Source organism: Myxocyprinus asiaticus, chromosome 20 (genome assembly GCF_019703515.2).
Source record: "Myxocyprinus asiaticus isolate MX2 ecotype Aquarium Trade chromosome 20, UBuf_Myxa_2, whole genome shotgun sequence".
NCBI lineage: Eukaryota > Metazoa > Chordata > Actinopteri > Cypriniformes > Catostomidae > Myxocyprinus > Myxocyprinus asiaticus.
The window spans coordinates 20263181-20278177 of record NC_059363.1 but is presented as its reverse complement, the minus strand read 5'-3'; the positions used below and the strand labels follow the sequence as shown (position 1 = coordinate 20278177).

General features: G+C 37.0%; 1 protein-coding gene across 1 annotated transcript; it reads right to left on the bottom strand.

Annotated features, from left to right (window-relative positions):
* Positions 1-1059: 1059 nt before the first annotated feature.
* Positions 1060-14676, bottom strand: LOC127411544 (grainyhead-like protein 3 homolog). Its single transcript, XM_051647207.1, has 15 exons — positions 14555-14676; positions 12954-13119; positions 12777-12841; positions 11915-12149; positions 11569-11654; positions 11296-11446; positions 10643-10754; positions 9958-10052; positions 8537-8695; positions 7151-7232; positions 5913-6046; positions 5087-5213; positions 4862-4947; positions 4689-4753; positions 1060-2134 (listed from the first exon to the last, which is right to left on the bottom strand). Exons 1-15 carry the CDS (start codon positions 14569-14571, stop codon positions 2017-2019), a joined length of 1698 nt encoding a protein of 565 aa, XP_051503167.1. The 5' UTR covers positions 14572-14676; the 3' UTR covers positions 1060-2016.
* Between the last annotated feature and the right edge of the window lie 321 nt (positions 14677-14997).

Sequence of the window (14997 nt, the reverse complement as noted above, 5' to 3'; positions counted from 1 at the left end):
TGTAATTACCTGTTTGTAACCTAAGAAAATGTCCTTGTAAACCACTTAAACCTGCCCACACACACATACACACACACACACAACAAATTATAATGGGTATCAAAAGTGGATAGGGTCATTAGAGACCCTATGATTATTTCTATCTATTTAAGTTTACTATCACATGATATCTATTTATTTGTTTATTACAAGAGCAATTTGTACTATATTTATACAAATAAATACTATATCACGTTGACTTGCTGTGCAGCTATTAATTATCAACAATGATGAATTATCAGTATTCCACATGTGTGTACACATGCATAATATACATGCAATTTCTTACTCATTGTGGTGCTGATGTTTCAGTGATTGACTTGATTTAAATTTGACATTTCTATTTGATGAAGAAACAACATGCAAGTAAACTATAGCAAGTACAACACATGAACAGAATGATACAACTATTGTCATTTGGGTGTACTGCTGAAATTAATGTTGTGCATCTATTTAGATTATTAGATTAGATAAATGCCTGAGAAAATACAATGTGTAGCTTATGTGTATCTTATGTGTAGCTTATGTATGTATAATGATATGTACTTATAAACATGTGTTTGACAGCCAGTTGCATCTCATGAAATTTCTGTGTGAAAATAATGTATCCTGTTCTAGATTTGTCCTGATTCATTGCTGATTTGATTTATGAAAATAAATATATCAAAATATATTTTATTTCATTATTTTCTAATTGTCTTGAAAATATTTTGTACATTTTACACTATCTGGACATTTTCTACATCCATTTTTTATAGATATACATGCCGAGTCTCTAAAGACCTGAATATGTGTAGTGTTTGGGAAAATTAACATGCATTTAAGGGTAAAGCAAAGATGGCAACATCCAGGTCGCATACTTCAGGGCTGCATGAGCAACTGACAGGTATTAGACCTCCTTGATTAAAGCAGCACACAAATGTCCCGCTGAATGTTAATCAAGATTGGATTGCATTTCAACTAATTTATCAAGTTCCCATTTTGTAAGTATGTTGTAACTAAAGACAGAGACAATAACACTTCAATATGTTTTTAATTTTATTTTTAATTATAAAAGCAGAGGCAGTAAAAAAAGGAAAACACAGCTTTAGGATATTCATATTGTATGACAGCAATACAAAGCATTTGAAATGTACAAGTTTTGTGAAGCAAAATCCACAAACTGAAAAGTCACCGTTAGTTCATCTGATGTTTGGGCAAGTTCGACATTGCAGTGGTTCGTCCGAACTTTCTTTTCTAAATGTTGGAGGACAAAAGGGCCGGTTGTCCTAGCAACCGTTACAGCCACACAGATTCGAAATGGGTTGAGCCAATTTTCAACATCTGGCCATCAAAGTCTTGGTGAGCGAAACACTGAAAAATATGCAGCTCTATAAGGGTGGAAATGTGCGACTTACAAGTCTGAAACATTCTCGAGTGGTATTTCAGATGTGAAACTAACAGGCTGATAGCCTGACTGGAAGTGTACTAAAGTATCATGCAGCAAGAAAAACAAACAAACATGCAAACCACCATTGGAGCATTAAGCGATACAACCGCCTCACATCCTGTTTTAGAAATGATGGGCCTATCATAAGCAGCAAAGAGTCAGCGTCAAAAAAGGCAAGTTTGTAATTGAAATAATAACTCATTTTAAAATCAGGTCAACACACAACATTATGATATTTATGTCTATTTACAATTAATATTTACAAGGAATTTACCTTTTGATCATAATTGCTCATGTTATAAAATAACTGGAGATAGAGGTAAAATGGTATAAAAGAATAAAAGAGGTAAATGGTATTTACACAGGCAAACTGGTATCTGTTCAAACTGAAAATGTTATAACTGGCAGGTGAGGTGATTTCTTTTGTTTCCATGGCAACAGGTCTGGCACTGCCAAATCTGGCTCCGAGATTGTGGTGCATTTTGATTGGAGGGGCAGAGAGAAGCTGCAGCAGGACCGCGTGTCGTGTCACTGGTTAATGATGTCATTTATAACTCCATTAGTGTGATCTGGAAGTGGTTGACCATGACTTCAGAGATTTCGATGAGGAAGGCAGAGTTGTTGCTGTAATGCTCAATGATGTTGTCATCCATGTTCACAAAGATCCTGATGGTGGTAAAAAAGACAGAGATAAATGGGGTTACAGATCATGAACTTCAACCAAAAGTACACAATCATGCAGATGATGTTACAAGAGTTCATAGACATTATGTTTAAAGGCAGAAATGCTAAGCTTATTATTTTGTAAAAGCACTTACATTCAGTCATCTATTAAAAGTCATGATTTTTTTCAGCTGTAAATTTGTTTAAATCTGCATTTTTACAGTCGTTTTATGGTTTATGACATTGCATTGCCATGGCAATGAAGTTGTAAAATGTTATAAAACTTTACGAATTAATACTGGTTAGTAAGTATTTTTATCACAGTAAAATCCTATTAACATACATCTTGTTTACATCTTGTAGCTATGCTTTTGAAACAGTGACTTTTTTTAACATTAGGGATTGACCCCATTCACTTCCTTTTTATGTGCCTCACTATTACCCTGATTTTGCTTTTTGTAAAGAAAAGGAGGGACAAGTCCAAATTAATTTGTGTGGTAATCAACATTATGTCACAAATCCTCTGGATTGACCTTAACTTGTATTGAACCCAGAATATTCATTCAAGCTGACTGTGTTGAGCAAAGTGACACTGACTGATGCACATGGATGAACTGTGTCCAACCAACTACAGAAAGAAACCTCAAACATTCCTTTACAATCTTCTAAAGCATTCATCATTCCTTCCCTAAGGCCAGACCCTAATTTAGATCCTTAAAAACAGTCCTTATCTAACACGTTTCAATCTTATGACTTGCTCAAACAATTATTTGGAACAACAGGTAGATGGACCAGAGTTCATCTCATGCAGAGATGGTATGTGTGTGTATGACAGACTAACAGCAAGGTTGTGCCAGCTCTCCCAGCCCTGAGGCTGGAAGGAGTTTGATTGAAGATTGGGGCTAGAGTGAAGAGCGAGAATGCAGCTCAACCTGTCCCCTATCCCTCAGTCATATCATCAGCTAACGGCCTGAGGAAAGTTGAGCTCCAAGTTACACAGCTGGAGGCTAGGATGATTAAGTTAAAAATGCCATATAATAGAGTACTGGACGTGTTTCTTGGCTCCTTAAAGGGATAGTTCACCCTAAAATAAACCTGTTTGACTTTCTTTCATCAGGGCAAAACAAGTAGGAGATATTAGGCAGTATGTAACACTTTTCACATACAGTACAATGAAACTCACATCTCCTACTTACGTTCCTCAGAAGGAAGTCATCGAGGTTTAAAACAAGGTAAATAATGACAGAATTTTCATTTTGAAGTGAACTGTCTCTTTAAATGGATCATCTGTTTTTGTGTGACAACGGTTCTCGACAATCCCTACTGTCATTAATGGCGGTACAATTATACTACCGTTCAAAAGTTTAGGGTCACTTACTCATTCTTTATTTATTTTATTTGTATTTATTTATTTATTTATTTTTTTTTCACATTTTAGAATAATAGTAAAGTCATCACTATGGAATAATAGAAATGGAAATATGGAAAATATGGAAAATGGAAAAAAAATCCAAAATAAATCACAATTATTTTATATTTTAGCATCTTCAAAGTGGCCACCCTTTGCCTAGATTTTGCAGAAACTTACTCGTGGCATTTTCTCAACCAACTTCTTGAGGTATCACCCTGGGATGCTTTTTAAACAGTATTGAAGGAGTTCCCATCTATATGCTGGGCACTTAGTAGCTGCTTTTCTTAATTATTCGGTCCAAAACTTTTTTTTAATACATTTTTAGTTTTGTAATGAAATAAATTAATATGTTGGCACAATTATATTTTTGCCTACAAAACTCATTTCAAACATTTAAGCATATGCCTTCAGATCAAAAGGTTTTTAAGATCATGAGAAACATTTCAGGCAATTGACCCTAAACTTTTGAATGGTAGTGTACATGCTTTATTTTAAAAGCTACTACAGTATGATGCATTGAAGTGAGTTATTCTGGCTTATGGCTATTCCCACAAATGTTCTGATACGGAAGAGTGAACTGGAAAACATAAATGTCTACATGGTGTCATGGGTGATCACCAACCAGAGAGATAAATGAGTTCTCAGAGCAGGGACTCATTAAGTTGCACGTAGTGTCTCTTACACAATAGATGATTGTACTTTCCTATCACAGTCCTCATCTCCTTTTTTGAGTTTTATAACCAACAAAAACATACAGCACAACACTGTCAGATGACTCTACCTACAGTATGTTGAAATCTTTCTGTCTTTTGTTTTGCTTTTTATTCACCCTCTTTTTTTAAAGGGGAGCAGCAATCATTACATTCCAAACACTACAGATCTCCTGTCAACCCAGTCTGTCGACTTTCTTCCAGGCAGCTAGTTGAGATGGTGTTCAGATTATAAGAAAAAGGTTTAACAGTCATTCATCTCCATGAAGGAGGACATTTCAACATCGTCCTATTTCTGCTCATGACTTCATCTAAGCTTGCAATTACTGAATCGCCAACAGCCGCTGCTGCATTCCACCGAAATCTTTCTTTCACCCAGTACCAGAATGGCAGTAGCTTTGAGTAAGACTGGAAAGGTTATCGATATTTCACTTACCCTCGTTTGCATTTCTTGAAGATTTTCCCAATGGTGTCTTCTTGCATTCCGTACTTTTCTGAAATCTGAGAAGGCAGATGGGACATGAGTCAAGTCTTAAGCACGATTTTTCTCAGGTTTTAAAATGAGATCTTCACAAACATGTAACGGAAAGAAAGGTCGAAAAAACTCACCGCTTCTCTCAGGCCCTTGAGGTTTGGCGTGTTTAACATGAGTGCATCGAACGCTTCCTCAGTCTCTCGCCTGACATAAAGGAGAACTGCAAAAACAACGCTCTTATCATCAAAATTGTCTGTAACTAAGAGCCTGTGATTTGTATCTGAGTGTTCGAACAAGCAGAATTGAGATCAACAAATTACAAAAACTGTAAAACTAAATTGACCAAGAATTTTCCGTACCTCTTTGTTGCTCATCTCGGCGAGCTTGTTTGCTTGGTTGGGAGCTGCTCTGGTCGCCACTTTCTGTGTAGCAGTTAATACGTTTCAGTGATGTCCGGTCTCTTTCCTCCAAGCTGACAGGGGCCACCTGGACAATCAAAGAGATAAGATCAAAGTTTTAAGTAGTCATAAAACTGTGCTTATTTTCCTGTCACTTGTGTGTTCGCATGCTGATGATATCCATTATATTGACATTCTTCTTTGAACATGAAGAGGCGACTTCCTATTTGGGGAAATGTTACAATGCTAAGACAATGATATCAACTTGTGTTATGAAATTTTGTTGAAGTTATGTTGAAATCTAACAGATGTGAAACACGCACACTTTGCTTGTCTGTGGGAAAAAGGCTTGTCGGAACAGCATCTATTCATTGTTTCTTAGGCTGTGTAAACATGGCTTAATAGCACCTCTTCAACATCTGCATACAGTAACTGTGAGTGTGCATGTGTGTTTGAGCTCCCACGGGTTAATCCCTGTGTCAGTCAGCGGGCTGTCAGAGGGCCGTCCCCTCCTCAGGTGAGTTTTATTTGCTGTCATGTAAACTCAAGAGCGCACCAGTTAGCATGTCTGATCCCGAGATCACTCTCTTCTGTTCTCTTCCAAGCCCACTTCTTTCCCACTGCATTTTTTCCCACACTTTTCCTCTCTCGCTCCCATACGCTCACCCCTTGGGGTGTTGGCGAACATGACTCAACTATGCTGCAGTAAGCCACATATCCTAGGATATAGGGAAGAGTGTGTGTGTGTGTATGTGTGTGTGTGTGTGTGCGTGTATAAAAGACGTACCAGGCCACAGCGTTGCATAGTACTGAAGTGCATCTCAGGGATGAATAAGACAGGTTGTGTGACGTGATCCTCTAGAGTTTTAAAGTAGGTGCAGTCCTTTCCAACAGAGCTGGAGACCAGGGCCTGCTTACTACCTGGGGAGAACAAAAAAGCAGCTTTAATACAACACTCAAAGCATTTTGACAAGAAAGGAGAATGTATCATGTAGATGCAGGCATAGCTACTGAAAATGCATTAAATGCAATGAGGGACCTCAAACCACCACCCAACAGACTGAAATAGCTTCATATGGCTCCTCAAGTGATATATAATAGTTTTATTTTTAAATGTGACAATAAAATTATCATTTTCTACATTTTGGTCCAACCTTTAATGTTATGTCATACTAGCCTAATATATTGAAATATATTAGAGCAATCAGTTTAATCGAATTAATTACATGACATGCCCATTAATTAATTGATTTAATCACAATTAATTGCATATCAACTTTTGACTGTACAGCTAGAGTTGTGCTGACTGCCCCCTGCTGACTGTGATTCACAAAAACATAAAAGTGGTACTACAAGGTTGAATTTCTCTGTTGGTAGAAAAACTCCTTATTATGAAATTTACATTTGGTGAAGGTGCATAATTAATTTAATAATTTTTTTGCGTTTTTACATATGAGTAATCGTACTATATTAATGCGCTATATCAACTACCTTAAAATATATACTGTACAGTTGTGAATGCACAGTTGTAGCATAGTTGACAACAGCAAACAAGCCAGTGCTGACATCTGTCAAAAAAACATTGTTTTTGTGGTTGTAAAGGCATTTGTATTTGTTGCAACTGTTCAACTGGCCCCTGTGCAGAGCAGCTGGAAAGGAACCCCCCTGTAATTTAAGTTTGGGACTGCATCTTGCAAAGCATTTTTTGCACATCATTAAAAATATGTGTCTAAAAAAAACTACTTTTGGCTTAAGACTTGAGTCAAATGATGAACAGACTCTCTGATTCACTTGAGCTGATAGTTTCAGAGTTGAGTGGTTCAGATTTGGGCTCCTGGTTGGGCTTTGGTCTCAGGGTTCTTAAGTAATGGAACTCTAATTTGCACTGATAACAGGCCACAACAAGGACAGAGAGCGGGGGAAGATATGCATTATGAGTGCATATTGATTTTACGCTTCTTGTAGGGTGGTAATGGGTGTTCCCTGAGTGTCTCAGGGTGTAATTATGTGACTGACGGCACTAACCATTGTTGCTGGAGTCTGCCACATTCTTGGTCCTCCTCTTGGATCTCTTCCTCTCCTCGTCTCTCATCTTTCTCTCTGCTCCCTGCAAACATTCAAGGACATTCAAACATTTAGAATCTGAGCAACTGTAGAACATCTTGAATGTTCTAAAACATTGGAACAAGCTTGCAAGCCTCTTTATTTTAAAAAAATAAAAAAACAATTCACAATACTTAAAAGGTTTTTTAATCAGAATCTTAAAACACAGGAACTATAGATCTTGCAAACAACTCATTATGAGTTCATGTTAGTTTAGGTGCCAACTGTGTGGTAGATATGCATTTGATCCATCTAGAGAAACCACAGCAATGCTGCAGTGCACCAAGTTCACTTGCTGCTGCTAAACCAGTCAGACGTGTGTTAAATCAGACCTTCCCATCATGCACAGTCAAAACAACTAATAGTGTCATGGTCCACCATGATACACACAAATGGGCTGTAGGGAGGTGAGGGAGATAGAGCAGTCTAGCAACATTTTTCTGATCAACCAAACAAAGGGATCAATGGTTTTTCTTAATAATCAGAAGATAGAGGGACCAGACAGAGTAAGGGTGAGAGATGGAAAGACAGACTGAAAGAAAAATACTTTAGTGTCTGTTTGTTTTCTGCTCCAATGCAAATGATCACCTCATTGAAAATGTGGTAGTATTAGATCAGAGGTCAGTGGTGTAACGCTTTTTGAGGAAATGACCTGGTAACTCATAACGGCAGTGAGTCACGGCTATGTTTTAAGACTTTATGACACAGTCCAAGATGAGCCAGACAAGTAATGGAGATCCAATGCTGCCCCTTTAACCTCACTAAAAACTGAAAACATACTGCTATTGAAAATAAATGCATGTGAATTTATTTTTCATAAAAAATAAAAATAATGCAAGCATGTTTTTAAACTCCATTTTTTAATTCCTGTTTGGGTCAAAATGCTTCTTACAATGAACTTACACTACCAGTCAAAGGTTTGGGCACGCTTTACTAAATTTATACTTCTCACGATTTTAAAAACTAAAGGCTTTATAGACAAAAATAAATTGTGCCTACATATGAATTTCTTTAAAAAACTAACATTTTATATATAAATATTATAAATACATGATTTGGATGTGGATACTTCATGAAGTTGGTTGAGAGAATACCAATAGTGTGCAAAGTTATTATCAGAGCCAAGGGTGGCTACTTATAGAAGCTAAAATAAGAGAAGTGTTGACATGTTTAACAAGTTTTGGTCACTAGTACTTAATCCCCATACTTCCATTTGTGTTTATTTCACAGTTTGGATTACTTTACTATTATTATTAAATGTGGAAAATCAAAACTTTTGAGTTTCATGTTGCACATTACCAGGCTCACCTTATCACAAAAGATCTTGACCTGACACACGGCTCTGTGAATGAGATGGTTGCTCCCTGTGCTGAAATCATATGTGTCTATCTGAAGGTTCAGAGGAAGACCTTTGACCCCCTTCTGTGAGGAGAAGTCAGTGCTCAGAGAATTAATGCCAATGTGCACCTGTAATTGAGTTAAGAGACACATTTATAAGAAACCAGTACATGAAATCTCTGCACATCAATTGAAAATCAAGGAAGTATCTAAGTATTTACACCCAGGCTTTGTTACACAACAAGGTGACACAGTTGTACTGTACATTTCCATAGAAAACAAATAGACATGCAAGTGAAATAATCAGAATGACAGAACATGATGCTTGGCTCATGCAAAGGCCTTACGTTATTACACCAGGAAAAAAATCTATGCTTTGAAAAGTCTCTTCACGTCATAACAAAATAAGGGATCAGAGGTGAGACACATTAGATGTGTCATACACAAAGATGGCACGAATGATTGTTCAATTATTCAGATTAATTTCAAAAGAAAAGGAGTGCCTATATTGAGCACAAGATGGCGAGAACAGGCATGTTTGGATCACCTACAAAATAATTCTACAAAAAAAAATTGTTTTGGGTAATAGGAACACTAAATGAATAATTGGGTGAACAGGTGGCAATTTGTTACTTCCAAACTCAATTTTTGCACACTGACACGGAAATTGGCAGTACATTGGAAATGAATGGGATAGTTCACTCAAAAATAAAATCAATTTACTCACCCTCACATCGTTGCAAATCAAAATTACTTCTTTTTTCCATGAAACACAAAAGGAGATTTTGTCATCACTCACTTTCTTTGTACGGAAAAAAAAAAGATGCAATGAAAGTGAATGGCGACTGAGGCTCTCTTCTATCTCCTTTTGTGTTCTCCTTTTTGTGTTGTAAGAAATATATACAGGTTTGGAGCAACATGAAGGTGAATGAACAATACAGAAGTTTCATTTTGGGGAGATCTATCCCTTTAAAAAAAAAATCGAATTAATCTGATTTTTACTGCAGGAGCAGGAGTTATTCTCTCCTAACTAATTTCTTTCTCTTTCTCTTTAATGTTCTCTCTATTTCTGCTCCACCTGCAGCGAGTTTCACTGTCACACCCATTACTACCCTGGGGGCATGCTGAAGCTGAAGCCCTATTTCTCTCTCTTTCTCTCTCTCTCTCCTTCCCTGCTTCCCTCCCTCTTTCTCTTTCTTTCTTATTCTCTCTTCATTCCCTATGATGACAGGTGCCTGAGGAGGCCACATACCTTGGATACCACTGCACTTTGACACTACTCTAAATGATCTTCCTTTCAACCTATCAATTAGCGCAAACAAGTAACAGGTGAATCTGTGTGTGTGTGTGTGTGTGTGTGTGTGTGTGTGTGTGTGTATATGAGGTTGTACCTTCGCCTCTTCATTGGTGTTCCAGATAAAGGACAGTGCGTTGAAAGCAACCTCCTCTACATTACTCAATCCACTGAAGACTTCCTTGTAGTCAGCTGAGGGTTGATATAAAGGAGTGTATTAAGTCAAATTGCATGAAATAAGCAAATCTCTCCATCTTAAATTATATTTGTCTAGGTGGCTTTTTGGATACCGGTGGGTACATGTACAAGTTATCATACTGCAAATAAATAAATAAATAAATAAATAAAATAAAATTCTTAATCAGTATTTTTTTTTCTTGTTTTCAATACAAGATATCTAAAAATCCTTAAAACCAGGCACATTTACTTGAAGCAAAACTGTAAAAGCCATTATAGAATACAGCATACAGTATCTTTGTATTATATATATATATATATATATATATATCTTGTTTTAAGCATAAATCTAACTAAATCTAGTGAAGGTTATGCTTAAAATAATAAGAAAAAAACATTGCCAATGGGTAAAAAAAAAATCACGTAATTGAACACTAAATTTATCTTGTTTTTAGGAAGTTTAGATACTGGAAAACAGGACAAAAATACTGATTATTTTTTGTTGATTTTTTTGTTTCCTTGATTGTTAAGGATTGCGCAATAAAGAATTTCAAAAGCATTATTTTTTCATGCTGTTAGTGGAAGTACAATAGTGAGATACACACCAATATCAATGACTCTCTGTTTAACGGTAGGCTGTCGAGCGTGCCAGTGGTTCCAGTACTTCAGTTGCATCTCAGGACTTTTGTCATTCTCAAACACAGCCATGATCACCATCTGAGTAAATGAGAGAGAGAGAGAGAGAGAGAGAGAGAGAGAGAGAAGGGAGGATATAGAAAGAAAAAGGAGCATTATTTGAACCTGTAAATCACCTTGTGTTGTATTAGAGAGTGGTGACTCCCTGTAGGACAAATGCTTGCCTTTTTGTCGTTTACCGGGCGATGTGGTATGTCACCACACTAACACCCCTTTCTCTCTGCTTTGTCATGGACTATTGCAGTGTATGCTTTCAAACAAAAGCGCCAAGCTGTCACACCTTCTTCTCCATCTCCTAAGGTTAAGAGTCTTTTAATCTGCAGGTACTGCAGAACAGGTCATTTGTATGTATGGGTTTGGTGTAGGTGTCGGAAGCTTCATTGCATTTGCACGTCATGGTGTACCAATCAAAATGTCAGCCGAGTTCAAAGAATGCGAAACTAACAAGTAACGCTCAGTCCTCTTGTTATTTAAAAGGGAAGCATGTGTTCTGTCCCTCATTTCTGAAAAATATGCTATTTTGGGATGTCCCGATTGGTGTGTTCATGAAATTATAACTCACTTTTACTTTGCTGCATGACACTCCAGCAGTGCTGTCCACTCCCTGCAGGGTGATAGGATAGAACTGCCCCTTGTTGAGGTACACTATGGGTATTTCTGTAGTCTTGTTCTGGGAAGCTTGTGGGGCACCAAGAACGAACTGGAAGTCATTCCTATGAAAGGGGGTCAAATCGAAACTTTACATAAAATACTAGTCTACTATTTGGTAATGTCTGCTGTTTTTTATGGCCTTTATAAGCCATCAAACGAAGGGAGTATTACTGATAAGTCTCACCTGTATCTTTCAGGAGGAGAGTTGGAATAGGAGTCTGAGTACACAGGGCTTGTCTGTCCCACAGAAGCACTGCTGTAGGCAAGAGGCTATGAACAAAAGACAAAAAGACGTAGTTTATGTTAATTAAATAGGACAAAGCACCTGTTTTAGACATATATGACATAGTTCATGGCATATTTTATGCTTTGCTATTATGTATTATTGTACAAAGAATCAATATCAGAGAGCAAATCTCATTTATGAAAACTATATGTAGCACAAAATATGAATGTTAATGTTATATTAATATTCTCTTGTGCATTGTAATGTATAGAAAACATTTTCTTAGAAAAAATGCAATGCAAACCTCTGGATTAGCATCAGAAAAGGTTTGGTCAGGCTGCCATGATTTCTGTGATGCTGTGAGTAGGAGAGAGTCGAAAATGTTGTTGATGACTTGCTTATCATAGCTGTCTACCGTGTAGCTGTCAGTGCTTGGCAACAGTTGCTTTGATTGACTGAGGGAAATATTCTCAGAAAGCAGCTTCATTATGTGAGCATTCTCTAGTGTTGCTAGTTCAGGAGGAGAACTGTTTGGTATCCTAAGAGAACAATCATAAAAAATACAAATTGAGCTTGGATACCAATGAACCTTCCGGTTGCAGATTATACAGTTTTTAGCAGTTGTGCAAATGGTAGTCAATCACAGATGTTAACTATTCATATTGTCCAGGAAAGCTATTCACAAAGTGTCAGCTAGTAGCTACTCAAACAATGATGACAAAAAAGTGTTAAAGTCAATAAAAGCATTGCCCAATCTCTGCATTGTTTATGGAGCTTTCTTTACATGAAAAGTAAAGCCAAACACTCTGGGCGGGAGCTCTTTGCTGCCTAATGCTGATGTTTTTTCACTGTTTGAGTTTCTCGACAGGGTTTGCAATTGGAGAGACCAAAAAGCTCAATAGACAGACATTTTTTACATGCACAAAAGGGTGCTGTGTGGTGACTCAGTCTTTTTTGGGATGGGTTGAAGAAAAGGATTAACAGCTGAACAAGCTCTGACCTCAAATAATCCTAGGCTAAATTACCCAACCTTCCAATACACTGGAGAAAGAGGAAATGTGGCAACAATGGCCTTTCACACCTTGATGACCTACTGTCATAACATATATTCATCTCATCTTCTACCTGGCACATATATCATAATAAAAGAATACAGTCAAGATTACCTCTCCATGGTTTTGTACATGCTGCTTTCACGGGCACATGATGTCATCTTCTGCTCTTTTGGGGTCTAAAAATTAAATGAATTTATATGCAACATTAAACAATGAGGAAAAATATCTTAAAGTTCTGGGAAGAAAGAGGGAATTTTGAAAAATACTAAAGTGTCCTTTTTGTGTTACCTTGCAGGTGTCATAGATGAGATTGAGGGCAAGGTCATCATCTGATGACAGTCTTGGTTTATTCTTGTTGAGCTCACCGCTGTCCACGTAGCACCAAGAATCCATAATGTAATTGTCTGAATAGCGTGAGTAGCTGAAGCTCTTGTTCTGTTGTACCATGAGATCCCTGGGGGAAAGAAAGGGGTGATATTAACATAGATTATGCATCATGCCTTCCCAAGAACTGCCACAAGTGATTTTAGAGTGTATTCAAAATATGATGTATGGCAATGTGATTTAAGAAGCCACAGAATTTTGCCTCTGGTATACGCAAGACTTTCAGTCGCAAAACCACAAACGTTAATAATGTCAAGGCACATCATTTGTTGATCTGTGTCTAGCCTTCAAACTGGCCCTTCAAACCTATCTAAAATTCAAGAGCTCTTCCAAAATAATGCTACCGGAGACCGAAAAGGATCAAAAGAACTAGATGCATTGCAGAAAGTTTGATATTTTCTGTTCAGTTTTGTTTTTCATGCCAATCCTGCTTAGAGTAGAAGCACTTGTAGCGGAACAATGGATAGAACCAATGCTTAAATGAAGAGAACTTAATTTCAACTTAACACAAGTACCGCAAACAAAAGACAAGGATTTGAAGAAGATCACTAACTCCTCAAAGAGGCAGAGGATGGATTAGTTTTGTGACTTTCCCTAACAAGGATTAGCAATGTGGTGGTCTGCCGTGGTAAGCTAAAATGCAAACAGAGCTGTTTAGGCACCTGTGCTCACACCAAGTGAAAAAGGAGTTTACACATATTACATAGCATACTTTATCTCCAAAAAATATTCCACATTCTGGAATCTAAAATCGTGTCAGAGTGTTCCAGCTACTTAATATTTTATTTCATTAATTTTTAGATCTGCTTAGTCTTTTCCAAATGAAGAAAAAAATCACATAATTGCTTTTTAAACCATGATTAATATCCTTATTATGTCATACTAGTACCCTGAATGTTGACAGAGACCCCCCATTAGCAAAAAATATGTGTTTCACTCTGTGTTTGTGCACCCAGGCCCCTAGGACAGTTAAACCACGCTGTCTGTGATAGACAGATTCAAATGGTGAGAGACAGTGTGTTTTGGTCCTGGTGTCAGTTTTCAGTCAAATTGTCCCCACATACTTATTCATGTGGGGGCCCTGTTTGCACATCAGCAGAGTGGGCTGAAGATTGGGCTCGCATTACTCATCTTCTCTAATAGAAGAGACAGTTTAAAGCGGTGAAACTTCAAACCCAAATGTAGTTTCTGATCTAGTTCAAATTAATATGGAATTTAAAAAAAGAATAATAACTCATTGCAGAACTTCTAGCAAATGTCTAAGAAAATATTTGATAAACAAATCTTAAACCAATAAAATAAAATAAAAAATGCTTTACTGATTTTTATGAATAGCAGTTATAGCAAAATAATTTAGTGACAATATTTGGAAAGAGCACCGTTATTTGTGCTTCACACAGCTAAGCTAAAATACAAAAAAAAGAAAAAAAGAAAAAAAAAAAGAAATAGAGCATAATAAACGTATTAAATCTAATGTTAATAAATTCAAAACCCATGACACTTACTCAGTCTCCTTGGTCATGACTCCTCTGACAGGCAATTGAGATAAAATCCTTAGTTTGTAATCTTTTTTTCTCAGTAGTAGTTTCCGTGTGTTTGTGTGTGAGTATGTTTATATCATGATGAATGAAGTGGTTTGATTTGTATCCACATCGCCTCTTCTATTTATCCACCCTACAGGTTGTCTACTGTACTCTGATTGGCTCTCAGCCTGAGACAGGTGTGTGATAGGACAGGTGTATCCTCCCTTAACTCTTTCAGTGCTGGAGAGAAACTTCAGCATGTGTGTGAGTGTGTTTTGGGGAGGGTGTGTACATGTCATGACATCTCATTAACATATAAAAGATTGAGAGTCACAGGCCATAGGTGTGAATTGCATCTTTTTTCAGGACCAGAAACCAACGGCACAGCTGAAAGAATAATGTTTTAACATGCTAATGAAAGGTTG